The sequence below is a fragment of the Leishmania major genome, chromosome 36 (assembly GCF_000002725.2).
Source record: "Leishmania major strain Friedlin complete genome, chromosome 36".
NCBI classification, from domain to species: domain Eukaryota; phylum Euglenozoa; class Kinetoplastea; order Trypanosomatida; family Trypanosomatidae; genus Leishmania; species Leishmania major.
In genome coordinates, this window is record NC_007287.2 from 1,410,414 (window position 1) to 1,423,608 (window position 13,195).

General features: G+C 53.3%; 6 protein-coding genes across 6 annotated transcripts; 4 read left to right on the forward strand and 2 right to left on the reverse strand.

Moving 5' to 3' along the window:
• Window positions 1–190: 190 nt before the first annotated feature.
• LMJF_36_3657 (conserved hypothetical protein) lies at window positions 191–1,948 on the reverse strand (the record flags this gene model as incomplete). Its single annotated transcript, XM_001686895.1, has 1 exon — window positions 191–1,948. One exon carries the CDS (start codon window positions 1,946–1,948, stop codon window positions 191–193), a length of 1,758 nt encoding a protein of 585 aa, XP_001686947.1.
• A 310-nt stretch (window positions 1,949–2,258) lies between these two features.
• Window positions 2,259–2,927, reverse strand: LMJF_36_3660 (nudix hydrolase-like protein; the record flags this gene model as incomplete). The annotated part of the gene is made up of 1 exon (XM_001686896.1): window positions 2,259–2,927. The coding sequence occupies one exon, from the start codon at window positions 2,925–2,927 to the stop codon at window positions 2,259–2,261; it is 669 nt and encodes a 222-aa protein (XP_001686948.1).
• Window positions 2,928–3,749: 822 nt separating this feature from the next.
• Window positions 3,750–4,772, forward strand: LMJF_36_3670 (conserved hypothetical protein; the record flags this gene model as incomplete). Its single annotated transcript, XM_001686897.1, has 1 exon — window positions 3,750–4,772. One exon carries the CDS (start codon window positions 3,750–3,752, stop codon window positions 4,770–4,772), a length of 1,023 nt encoding a protein of 340 aa, XP_001686949.1.
• A 370-nt stretch (window positions 4,773–5,142) lies between these two features.
• LMJF_36_3675 (putative calmodulin) lies at window positions 5,143–5,610 on the forward strand (the record flags this gene model as incomplete). The annotated part of the gene is made up of 1 exon (XM_001686898.1): window positions 5,143–5,610. The coding sequence occupies one exon, from the start codon at window positions 5,143–5,145 to the stop codon at window positions 5,608–5,610; it is 468 nt and encodes a 155-aa protein (XP_001686950.1).
• Window positions 5,611–6,178: 568 nt separating this feature from the next.
• Window positions 6,179–9,112, forward strand: LMJF_36_3680 (mitogen activated kinase-like protein; the record flags this gene model as incomplete). Its single annotated transcript, XM_001686899.1, has 1 exon — window positions 6,179–9,112. One exon carries the CDS (start codon window positions 6,179–6,181, stop codon window positions 9,110–9,112), a length of 2,934 nt encoding a protein of 977 aa, XP_001686951.1.
• A 718-nt stretch (window positions 9,113–9,830) lies between these two features.
• On the forward strand, window positions 9,831–13,049 carry LMJF_36_3690 (conserved hypothetical protein; the record flags this gene model as incomplete). Its single annotated transcript, XM_001686900.1, has 1 exon — window positions 9,831–13,049. The coding sequence occupies one exon, from the start codon at window positions 9,831–9,833 to the stop codon at window positions 13,047–13,049; it is 3,219 nt and encodes a 1,072-aa protein (XP_001686952.1).
• Window positions 13,050–13,195: the final 146 nt, after the last annotated feature.

The following is a 13,195-nucleotide window of genomic DNA, read 5'->3' on the forward strand; positions in this document are numbered from 1 at the left end:
CCTTTTCTTTGTCACAATAATTAGCGGAAGCTCATGTCTCTGCTTGCCGCTGAAAATCAGCGCACTATTTTTTTTTTTGGCGAGTCGCATACAAAGCATGTGCACAACATGATAGTACTAAGCCTGGCTAGTTTTTCATTTGCGGTAGCCTGCAGCGAAAGCGAAAGGATTCTATGCGAACACATTCACGTCACACCGGATGTGAACGGCGGAACGGGTAGAAGATACTGTCGTCGAGAGGTGGCAGAATTGGGGGCGCGACAACCCTGCGCATAATAGTTGCCTGTGAATTGGGGTCATATCGTGAGAAGCTCACCTTGAAGGTGAACTGCTGATATGAAAGTGCATTTTCATCGAAATTCGTCTCATTCCATATCTGAAGGGTTCCAATAATGGGCGAAGCAAATGCGCCGACGATGATGTCTTGTGGATTATACTCGGCACCGGCACGCGCAACCACAAACTGGTAATGTAGGCCCACCGTAATGTTGCTGCACTGGCGAGTGTACGCATTGTAAGTACCACTGGGGGAAGTGAGGGCGTTTGATAACCCACTGATAGCAATCCAGCTCGTTGTGTCATTTGTAAGAGCATCATTAGTAACACCTATTTGATCCAGAATGGTGGGTTCACCATCGACAGTGACGTTGATCAGGCCGGCAAGGAGGCGTCCAGTCCCAGCGCTACAAACGTCTTGCAGGTCGGATTCGCTCATCAAAACTAGACACCCACTGCTGATGATCGAGTGCAGAAAACTAGCTCGCCTCCACTGATTGCTGCCGCACAGCCTGCCACCAGCTGGCACTGCAAACCCACTTTTTCGCTCCAGGATAGTGCTCTTCCCGCCGTGGGTGATTAAAGTTCCAGAACGAATTTTGTCACCAGGGAGATACCCCGGAGTTGCTGCAAAAATATTGTTCGGCAAAGCTACATTTTCGCTGGTGAAGGCGGCCTCGAAAGATAATGCAACGTATTGCGTTAGCCCAACGTTACGCAGAGTGACGTTAAGGGCTGCTTCTATCAGTTTCCCACTTTTATTCGAAGAGTAGGAAAAATGAGCGTGAAGGTCAACAATTGCGTTGTTGCACGTTTTACCGTCAGAAATTGTCGCATAAGTGCTTGATGCGGGGACAACGGTGGGACCGAGACTGTTCAGTAGCGCGCCGGATGAGTCGTGAAGATTCAGCGTCACGGGCACAAATTCAGGAGCACTGCTGTTGTACCCCAGTGTAGCCTGTAGAAAGAGGTTCTGGTACTTTGCTAGTGGAAACAGCAAGCATATTTGAGCCCCATTCAACGTACATGAGGTGCCTTTGATGGAATCCAAAAAACCGACATTTCGCCCGAGTGCGCTGCACGAGCCGTCGCTCATAGTCGTCGGCAGTTGGAGTGGAGCCACACGGCGATACGAAGGGCTTCCGCTGACGACTACGTATTTCGCCGTTGTCAAAGGATCACCTACCGCGTATGGCTGACTTACGGTAACTGGTTGGATGGGCGCAGTGGGAAGCAAAGGCTGTCGAACATCTGTAGGCACTCTGAAATATCGGTAGAGCTCGCTGGGATGATTTGTCCTAATAACGCACACGGCGTTGTAGCCTTGTAATTTCTTTTCTATGAAAGTTGCATCCTTTCTGTTGATTCGCTTTAGAGAAGTTGCTCGGTCCTTTGGGTAGCAATAATCTAAATATGGAGAGCTGTACTTTTCAGGGAGGCAGTAGGAGAACGCTGCTCGAGCACTGGCATCGCAGTCCTCATCACAACAGCAGAAAGGATCACAAATACCTCGAGTAACGTCGCAAACACACTCCCCTAAATAAGGGGAGTTCAAGTTACGAGCCTCAGGTGTGCTGTTCGGGACGTTAGCCCAGTCCACCGGTACCACTACGATTGGATAGGCAAAAGCAGAGGTGGTTAGGAGCAGCAGACACAGGAGCCCTTGCAACATTACGGGCACGTGAATCCTAAACGAACCAACAACAACGCAAAATAAATCAGCTTACCGCACAGGAGGATGTCAGAAAAAGGAAGCAGAGGAGCGTAATATTGTGTGAGAAAGTGAAACAATCCCAGGCGCTGCAAATACGTTGGATCTCCAGGTCTTAACATCAGCTAGCATTTATGCTTTAGCAGAATATTCAAATCTCATAGTATCGCTAACAAGAAACTATGATGATCCCCTTCTGCATTCTAGTACTGCAGCTTCGCGGTGAGTTTTGCTTCAATAGAGTTTTTGATCGGCACGTGATAAAAATGTGTTATACGCCCCACGCCAGAGCTTCCATGAATGTGTATAGTTTTGCGTCTACGATTGCGCGCTGGCCCTTTTCCGCGTATCGTTTGACCACATCCGAAAGTGCATTCAACGCGTTCTTGGGCTGAGAAATAGGAATCAAGAGAACCTCAATGTCTTCCCCATCATCCAGGTGCTGTTTTGGTTTCTGATTTTCTGCACGCTCGCCGTCAACGTCGAGACGCACCAAAACGCAGCATGAGTCAGTGAGACCGGGCTCCGTGGAAAGTGGCGGTGAAATAGACACGATGTCAGTTTCATCCACAACAAAGCCGGTTTCCTCGTGCATCTCACGAATGGCAGCTTGACCAGCGTTTTCGTTATCATCTACCAAACCGGCTGGAAACTCCAGGCAAACTGAATCCACTGGTGGACGGTACTGTGCAACGACAACAATGAATCTCTTGCTGCTTCTCCGTACCACAGCACAGATTTCGACTGCGTCGACCGGGATTGGTGCCGGGGAGCGTTCAAAGGCGCTCAGAGCCGTGGATCGGGTGGTCCTCTGCACCATTTCCCATTTATTTCCTGGCTGCGCACCATCGTCAGTGGCCGTGTACAAGAGAGAACAAAGTCGTGTGAATTTAAGACCACTGACGACCTCGAGCCCTGTTCTGACGTAGGTATGCTTCATGGTGCGTGCTGCTGTCAAAACAAAAGGGGACTGAAGCTGGATAGGGCGCTGTGAAGGCACTTGAAAGCGTTTACATCTGGGACTCAGACTCTTGGAGGGGGAAACAGAGGTGGGGAGACCGTCAGAAGCGCACCAGGTGGGTGAAGAAAGCTTATCATTGTCATTGGCAATTCCGCTGGGGGGAAAGAAGAAACCAGGAGCCTAAGCAAGCTTATCAGGCTCTCTGCTCCCACGCGTTACCGTTGCTCACGTACTCTGCGTTTGAAAACACATCAGACATGTGTGTCCACTCCTTGGAGATAGAGTGAATTTAAAGCGTCTTCTTCTGACTTGTTGGTGCGCCCCCCCCCCTCGCTTCACCACCAGGTGCAGCTCTATTGTACTCGACGAGAACTATGTCTTGTGGGTGTTCATACTTTATTCCACACTGTGCAGTCGCTTCTCGAATCGCCCCTGTCCACTTTGGAAACACTTAATGAGGCAATTTCTCTGAATGCATCAGAAGCGCATTCGCTGTAATAAATTGAGGTCGGGGTGAAAATGATTTGTTTCCCCCAGTACCGTAAAGAAGACTTGCACATGTGCCATCGAGTTGATCGTTGCAAAGGAACCGACACGCTCAAGCCCTGTCAAAGGAGATATTCGCCTCCTTTTTTCTCATCCGTGTGTTCTGGCACTCATGTTTTCAGCGGCGGAGAGGAAATCCGTTTTGCACATTGCCTGACTTTTGCATCCCTCTGAAAGAACTCAGTCGTGCTTCTTTGCGCTCAAAGGCAATTTCCGCCCTTTGTTTGTCTCACCTCTTCTCCGGCCTAACAGTTTATGATTACATCGGCAACGCGTTCGTTTTCCTTTTGCTCCTCTACGTATCATCAGAAACAAAGCGGAACTGTCGTCTGTCTAATGAAGGCAACGTCCGGTCGATCCCCCCTTCTTCGGATGCTTGACGATTGTCGAGTCTTGAGTTGTCAGCGCAGGTGGCATCTCATCAAAGGCGACAGAAAGCAAAACGAAGAACTGAAGAAGGTTGAATTCGCACCCACATTTGAGCGTGACCAAATCATCAAAAGCGTTGAAAGCGGCCCCTCCGCCGGGAGCTCGACAACTGGCAATGAGCCGATGGAGCCACTGTCGAAAGGTCTGATGAACACGATGGAGGAAACACCTTATCGGGTCAGCTGGTATGACTTTCAAACTGTGAGTCCTGCGAAGCGGTTTACTTACTGGGTATACCGTCGCTTGCGAGATCTACCACCTGAGTGGCAAGAGTACTATCGCAGTATGGTGTATCAAGAAATCAGCGCTAGCCGGTACGTAAACCAAACCTGGGATTGCTTTATGATGGTTGTTGATGGGTATCGCAAAGCGAAATGGGTACTTCGAAAGTACGGTGTTAAGGTCGACGAGAGCCTTATACCGAGACCATACAACAATTTCTGGGAAGAAACCACACACGAGGAGCGTGTCTGGGCTCACCGGCGCTCCCATCAAATGAAAGAACTACAGGCGCTGCAGCGCGACGATGACGAAGCAGTCTTCGGGGCGAGCATAATGAATCGGAACGAAGTTTCGTATACGTCGATCAAAAACCTTCAGACGGGAATGCAAGGTGGAACGCCTCTTCACGCTCACGACCTACCTGCGCCAAAAGAGTCGGAATTGAGAATGTCGCGTCAGGATGAGGAAATGAGTAGCGCTCTCATGTCGAGCATCGAAGATGACAAGCTGTGGAACCCAGTGCTGCGATCTCGATTGCACACACAGCGTCAGCGAGCAGAGGCGGAACTTTACGGCTTCGAGGATGAATATGATGATGAGGCTCCTGCTGAAATTCAGCGAAAGTGAGCACAATGGGCTTATCCTTTTCTCCTAAGTCAATATGTATTTTCTTTTGCTTCATGCAAGGAAGGAAGTAAAAAAAAAAAGGAACGTTTATCGGGAAACAGGCACCGCGGCCTGTGATGCTGCGCGCCCTCATGAGGTGATAAAAAGACCCAGTAATAACGCTTTTTTCGCCTGATCTAGTTCAGCTGTTGCACATGCCGAGGTGGCAGGTAAAAGCTCGGCCCTCTTTACAGTCTCAAAAAAATGCAGCGTCCCTGTCTCTTCTCCTTCCTCTTGCGGTTGATCGCGCTTTTTATGTGAAGAGCAAAACCACACACTTTCAGCCATATCAACAAAGGGCACTCTGTTTGCACCTTTTTTCTTGCGGAAGATGGCGGACCTTCTTTCGCTTCAACAAATTACTGAGCTTAAAGAAGCCTTTTCCGCATTTGATGCTGATTGTGATGGTAGCATTACTGTCGATGATTTGGAGCAAGTGTTCAGCTCCATTGGTCACAAAGTGTCCAGGAAAAAACTGCAGTCGATTTTGTGTGAAGCTGACCTAGACTCTAACGGGGTAATCGACTTCCCGGAGTTTCTCACGCTTGTGGCCACTAAGCTGAATGACCCGGAGGAAAAAGAGCTTGAAATGCGTCGTGCGTTTCGCATGTACGACTTAGGAAACACTGGGTTCATCACTGTACCAAATCTGCGCTTTGTGATGGGGCGCCTTGGCTGTTTCCTGACAACAGAACAGGCATTCGACATGATCAGTGAGGCGGATGCGGATGGTGACGGAAAGCTCAGCTTTGACGATTTTCGCCGTGTGATGACTGAGGGATGGGGCGCGACGCCTTGACTCAAGCTGGACAACATGTATCATTACTTTCGCCCCTTTCAGTTTTTCTTTGCATGTTCTTGAACCTGAAAGCTATTGTGCTGGGCCTGTTTGGAAAGAGCAACTCTCGCCCATCGTTCCCCCTTCGTGACATATGTTTCATGAATATTGTCCTACTCTTTCTTTGCTTGAAGAATAGTAGAACGGGGGAATGAAACATCGGGCCTCTACTAGTGATGACGTATATCAGTTATCTCTTTCTGAAAGGCCGTGAAAGCTGGAATATTCTGCTTGGGCCTGTTGATAAGCACTCGCATACGCTATACTTTGCATTTGCGAGCCTTTTCATCCTGAGCTGCATATGTGTCGTGGGTACCTGTGTGTGCGCGCTCCGGCTCTTCCAGATGGCGGTGGTGCCGCTCTCTGTACATAAAATCGGCACTCTTTGTCTTATGCGCTGCTTTTCTTCTCGCAATCACTACTTCACAGACTCGAAGTAGGCATTTGCGCCACACTCTCATTTTTGTATATTTCACAATGCGAAACACACATGAAGCCACCGTACTGCAGTTTATGCTAAGTGGAAGAGATGAGCGGCGCCTCAGTGAGAATACCCATCGAAAAATACGATATATACGATGTTTTCCTGGCCCTGAGTGTCCTGAGGAAGCTACCGGAGTACACGAGGGAGCTGGAAGAGGGCTCTTCAGAGACATTGTACCGAATTATTGATAGCTCAATTTGCACCGCCCGTTGGTACTACCGCCGCTACTCCCGGTGCGGAGCATTCGTTCATTTGCTCAACACATACGCGGAATGTATTGCTGCGAAATCGTCCAACCCTGCACTCCGAGCCGCGGAGCTACTTGCAGCGCACACTTCCCAACTTAATACCCCGCAGCTGTGGCAGCGGCTTCCACTTCCGATTGTCGCTTCTCTTCTTCTTGCCGTGATCTGCTGTATTGCGACGGTTATACTTATCGGTATTGGAGACGATTGCTGTCGAAAAGTGGATGTTGCTGCACTGATACTGAGCTGTGTTAGTGTCTTGTGCCTATGTGCCTTGTTTCCACTCATTCACGCGTCCCTAAAGTGGCGCGGATACAAAGGGCAGGAGCGGCTTGTTGACCGGATAGTGCGAATGGCCTGTGACAACGCTCAAAACCAAAATTCGTACTACAACCCGCTGTCGGGCCAAATTGAACTCACCGAGCGAGTGGTAGTCGAGGACGCAGATGCGTTCCTTGTTGACGCCGACACTGCGCATCGTAACCGAAGGGCTATCGCGAAGCTCTTAGCAGAGGCCACCGAGGACGAGGGGAGTGTTATCTTACGGAGCAGAGGCTTTCCTCCTGCTATGATCGGACTTAACGCCATCTATAGACATGCGATTATTATCATGACAGACTTTGATGGGAAGGTTGTAATGTGGAGCGATGGCGCGGCTACCTGCTTCGGCTTCAGTGCACGAGACGTCGAGGGGAACAACATAATTTCTCTTCTCTATGGCGAACGGTCGGTGGAGCTCTACACCACAATGACTGAAGCCGCTGTGAAAAAGTTGGACCTCTCAGAGAAGGTCCTCACCATGGCACATATGGGTTTGGGTACTGTCTCTATCAGCGCAACAGTGGTCGTCAGCCGAGAGGCCAAATCGAATCAGCCCGTGGGGTTCACCCTCATCGGGTCTGTACGCTCCGATGAGCTGTCGCAGACGCAGGCGGTGCTGCATTCCTTTTTTGTGAAAGAACTGTCGCAGCTGTCTGTCAAGGACAGTCAATTTCGCCAAATTGTGGACTGCTTGCGGTGGAAAAACCTGCGCGACCTCTCCGCGCTGGCGATGCACTGGAGAAGCGCGCACATTCGGCAGCTGCTGTCCGAGGTCATCAAAAGTAGGCAGCGCTACGTGAGCGTCGAGGTCGATCCAAAGGTAACCGAATTGCCGCCTATTCTCTGCGACACGGTGGGCGTCACTGCTGTGCTGAATCGCGCTTTCGAGCTGTTCTGCGAGAAAATCCGCGTTCGCGTTGAGCAAAAACACACGACTAGTGCGGTGTACCAGCTCATTGTAGCTTACCGTCATGACATGTCTGGGCTCAACCGAAATACCTTGATTGACATCACCCGATCTGCAAATGATCTTGGTGGCATTGTAGTTGACTGCCCTGGTACGCTGAAGCTGTTACTGCCCTTCATGGTGAAGGATGAGGCAATTCAAGCCTTGAAGCCTCAAGACGCCGCTGCACAGAAGCCGATCGGACACGACCCCCTCATTGTGCTACTCTTGGAGAAGAATGCTGTGCACCGTCACAACATATCTGCCTCCATCTGGAGCTGCGGCCATTCTCTGCGGCTGATTGAGAACGTTCGCAAGGCGTTACAGGCCATCGAAGAATTGACCGACATCGGCTGCGCTATTGTCGACGTCGACGTGAAAGGCTCTGACCGCGTGATCGAGGCACTGCTGGCGAAGCACATCTACATAATCGAAACCTCTGAAGCGCTAGACGGCGGTGCAAAACGCGGTGATGCCCTTCTGAAGAAGCCGATCTCGAATGAGGCGCTCCGCAAGGAGCTAGAGAGGGCTACCTACAAGCGCGAGGAGGCGAAGCGTGCCGGTGAGGAGCTGCTGAAGCGGCGAGAGGTGTTCGGAAAGGTGCGTAACAGTCCATGGACACAGGGCCGTCTGCTCGGGCGTGGCGGGTACGCTGCCGTGTACGAGGCGACTTCCACCCTGACGGGCGGAAAAATGGCTGTCAAGATCATCCGCGTGTCTGGCAACTTTGAAGAGCGCATCGACGAGTTTATGAATGAGATTGGGATTCTGTGTCAGTTGACACATCCGAACATCATTCACTACTTTTACTGCGAGCGAACGGAGACAACCCTCAACCTCTTCATGGCGATGGCTGACCAGGGTACAGTGGCCGACCTTATCAAGCGCTGCCCACGACTGCCCGAGAACCACGTCGCCACCATCACGAAACAACTTCTGCAAGCGGTCAACTACTTGCATGAGTGTGGCATTATCCACCGCGACATCAAGCCAGGCAACATGCTCATTTCGCAAGGACAGCTGAAGCTGTCTGATTTCGGCACGGCTACCACAAACATTCGAGAAGGTATAGTTGGCACCATCAGCTACATGGCCCCAGAGGTCGTTGACGGGAAGCCGAGCGGTAAGGAAAGCGACATCTGGTCGATCGGCTGTGTTGTCTGCGAGTGTTTGCAGATCAAGCGTTCTGGTGATGGCTTGCTTGGCTATGGCGCACCGGAAGAGTACCCGAGTGATGTGTCCGCGCAGGCGATCGACTTCATCAAGGCCTGCATGCAGAGAAATCCCTCAGAGCGCGCAACAACTGGCACGCTGCTGCTGCACGACTTCATTGTACACCTTGACCAAGAGGTGTCACAGCTGGCTGAAGTGCTAGCTGAGGCGACGCCAAATGAAGAGGGGGCAAAGTCACCTAAAGCCCGCAGCAGTTTAAGTGACTCCACCGTCATCAGCTGGTCCTTCGACTAGTCTCCGCGTTCTCCTTTTCGTACTCTTGTTTTGCTGCTTTTCTTCCGGTGAGCGGAAGTTTGTTGTACTGCTCTCCCTCCTCCTTTTCTGTTTCGCTGCCGAGGGGCCTGTTGCGATTGGTTTCCAAGTAACGTGATGCACACACATCTGCGCACAGGGACATCCATCTGCAGCGGCTTTCGAGTCGGCAACGACGTCAAAAAACAGAAAAAAACAGCGTTCTGCTATGCAGCCTCGCAAATGCGTCTGAAAAAAAACTGACGCTCCTGGGCACAAACTTTTTGCCTAAGTGATTCCCCTTCTCTCTGGAAATCGGCGGTAGGAGACGTCCCCTCCATAGGGAACACGCTCTATTTTGAATGTCATGGTGCCGCTCCTTCACTTTGTCTCTCTCTTACGGAGCGGCAGCAGCGAACTTCACGGGTGCCGTCGAATCGAATCTCTCACGAGCGCTTCTGTTTTTCACGACATACAGAATCCGATTAGATGGTCTGCCGCCTCTTATGCACGCCACCACTGCCTCCCAACGGACTCAGTGTTCTCTCCCCTTCTCCCTTCCCTCGCTCTCGTGTCGTTTTCTCTCTGGTGGGCCCTATGCAGTCCTTGATTCTTTTCCGTGTTGCAGACTACTTCTCCCCCCTCCCCCGCTTCTTCCCGCTCGCACCACACACCTGACCTCATTAGCACGGTCATACCATAGATCCCTCTCTGTCGCACAATGGTGGCGGGGCAATCCGGATCAACAGCACAAGGGAGTTCGCCGAGCCTCTCCACCTCGCTGCAGGAGGTTTTCCTGCGCTACGATCCCAAAGAATGTCGGCACAGCGCCAATGGACCAGCAGTAGAGGAAGTACGCCCGATGCTGGGGAACCGATACTTCAACATGGACCACCTCGCCCTGTGGAAGCCGTCGTTGCTCGCGTCTCTAGGCGAAACATGCCGTCGCGCCGTTTACGTAAACGAGTATCATGCACTTCTGTGCAGTCGGCGACTGGTTCTGGTGAATAACAAAGGCCGGTACATTGTCTTCCCCCCTTTTTGCGACACTCTGAACGATGCCTACGTGGAGAGGGTATCCAAGACGTGCACGCTAGTGCTTGCAGCCGTTGCATCTGGCGTTCACGTGGCCCTTGTTCGGGACTCTGACAGCCGGAAAGCTGATACGCTCCAGAGCGCCTTTTGCTCTACCGCGTCTGCCGTCGCTTGCATTCACCACCTTGGAAAGAACTTCTACGGCTTGTGCTGTGAGAACTGCAGCGTGGAGGGGTTGGCAATCACGTTCGACAACACGCACTCGCTGCATCCTGAACTGCATGCGAATTTGTTGCCCAGCCGACACAGCTGGGCCCAGGCAGCTTACGGCTACCTGTCCCCGAAGAGGTATGTGCACAGCCTCTTCGATCGGCACAGGGGGTATCTCCTGATGCTCTCCAGCCGGAATGTGTCGCTGTGGCTGTACAGCGATGAAACTCATTTGCAGCTCGAGTGCTCCGCCGCGCTTCCCCAGGAGGCGGTTGCAGCGATTGTGCCCCCGTTGCAGGATGAGTATGGAGAGACGCAGGTGGCTGCCCTCATCACCAGCAGCGGCGGCCGTGTGCCGGTTCATTTGTGCACCACGGCAGGCAAGCGCGGAAACTTGCGGTCGCTCTCCGTGGGTGAGCTGCGCGGTCTCCCTGGTGGGGTGACAAACACGGTGGTCTCACTGGCATGCGCGTGCGGTTCGTCGCTGCTTTTGGCGGATCAGCTGACCTCGTCTCTGCTTCTCGTGACTCGCTGCGAGCCGTTTTGCGAAGCCCCTGGCAGTTCCACGACACACGTTGTCACACAGCACTTCTTAGGAAAGCCTATCTGCGGCGTCGGTGTCGAGAAGAGCGTGCGCGATGGCGGCAGCTTTCTCACCTTTGTCGTGTACTGTGGGGACTCGACGATTGTGCGTCTGGGCCGCATGCCCCGTGGTCAACTCCTGCAGCGACAATTTGCGGCCTCCGTAACGAGTGGCATTGATGCGCTCAGCAAGCTTCAACCGCAGGCGCGGGTGGTCCTTCTCCTTGACGCGGTACTAAGCGGCCTCCCGATCTCGTACCTGTCACAGTCCCTCGAACCCCTTCTCCAACCGTGGGCGGCGACAGTGCGTGGAGTGCGCCTGTCAGATGGCGCTCGTGGCATCATCCAACATGCAATGCAGGGCTTGAGTGAGCTGTCGCGTTTGTGCTTGTCGTTTCACTACTGGCGACTGACGGAGGAGCTGGCGCAGTCGAGATCTCGGCTGGAGAAGAGTTGCACCGTTCTCACCGAGGTGCTGAACCGTGGCGGCTGGCTGGACTGCCCTACGCGGCAGAGACTGGAGTGGGACGATGACGTTCTGGTGCGCGCAGACGGCAAGCTGACAGACATCAGCGCTGTGGACGCCCAGGCAGAGGTTCTGCAGCTGCTGCTGTCATCTGTGAAGAACGCTACAACGATCGCGTGGCTTTACGATTTGCTCCTGCAGACCGGCACCACCTATCGATTTCCTGGCCGACTGGAGGACCTACTGTGGAAGAGCGACCCGGTAACGGTGCAAGTGTCGCTGTGCAAGGATCTACTGGCAAGGCACGACAAGGACATCACGGAAAAGCTCCTGCAGAAGGAGCACGTGCTGCCGCAGCGCTGCCGCCTCGCCGCGACCCTCCTGTCACTGGTGTTGGACCGGGCGCTCGAGCCTGTCATGACATACACACGACGGCACATCCTCGATATTGTACAGTATGATCTTCTCTCGTACACGACGGACCTCCTCGAGTCCAGCTTTCCTACCTCGCAGCCTCGCATCCGCCTCCTGGTGTACCGCTACCCGTACGATCACAGCGTCTCATCCGACATCTTGTCGATGGTCGAAGCCATTTCTTCAACCGGCGATCTCTACAACACACTGGTGACCATTCTTGGCGACGCGGCGTGCGACAGCGAGCTGAGCTCCGTCCTGCTCGACTGGATGGAGTGCCACACCCTCGCTGACCATCGGATTTTGACTTTTGCGAAGGTTGTCGTGGACATGGGACTCTGCGTCGACCCGGCGCACACCTTGACAGGGCGTTTCTTTTCGTCGGTCAAGCAGCAGGCCAACGGAAACACGCAGCAGGCGGCGCTGCGGTTTGCCGAGCTGGCGCGCAGCAACTTGTCTGTACCCCTCGACGGACGGCTTCTCGCCATCGAGCACGCCATCACTGCCGTGCCGTCGGACGACAATCGACTGGTTCAGTTCCTGTTGCTGCTGCAGCAGCAGCTGGCCAGTCTCATCGCCGAGCACCTGGCCGTCGGCAAGGATCTCGTTTTCGCGCGCGGCACCGTGGAGGCGGATCTGCGGGCGCTGCGGGAACACTACGTCGATGAGAACTCTCTCTTCGAACTGGCTGGACGCTACAAAGTGCTGGGCGGGTGCAGCATCCAGCTCGACTTGCTGAAGATCCACTCAGATTCTCCCGAGGTGCTGATTGCCAATGCGCTGACCGGTGTGCTGACGTTCCTCAAGGCTGTGGGGCTGTCTGCGCCACAGGCGGTGCAGCGTGTTCTGCGGGAGTACCTCGGCACCTTTCAGGCCCCATTGCCCCTCTTCCCGTTTGTTGAGTTTCTTGCCTTTGATGGCCAATCCCCAGCCCTGGCCATTGACGAGCTAGAGAAGGTCGGCGTGCCGCTGCCCACCATTTTTGACACCTTCATGAGCTTGCTGGACGGTCACCGCAATCCGCTTTTTCCGATTGGTGACACGGTGCTGGCGCTGGGGCAGCTGGTGCCCAAGATCAGCCCTGCTGTTCAGCACATCTGCGCAGCACACTTGCTAGAGTGCAGCCGGAGCATGCTTGCAGGAGAGCAGCGTGCCATTGCGTTGACAGAGGAGGATGTGCACACCGTCAAGCGCATCGGGGACGACATGCGGAAGCTGTCGCAGAGGAGCTAGACAGCATTCTGACGGCATACACGCCTCCAACCCCACTCCAAACTTTCTTGATGGCGGCTCCCGCTCGTCAGTTTTCTCTCGTTTCCGTGGGGTTTGTCCATTGCAAGGAGACGCACCACCTTCACGGGAGGTGGCCACTCCTCATT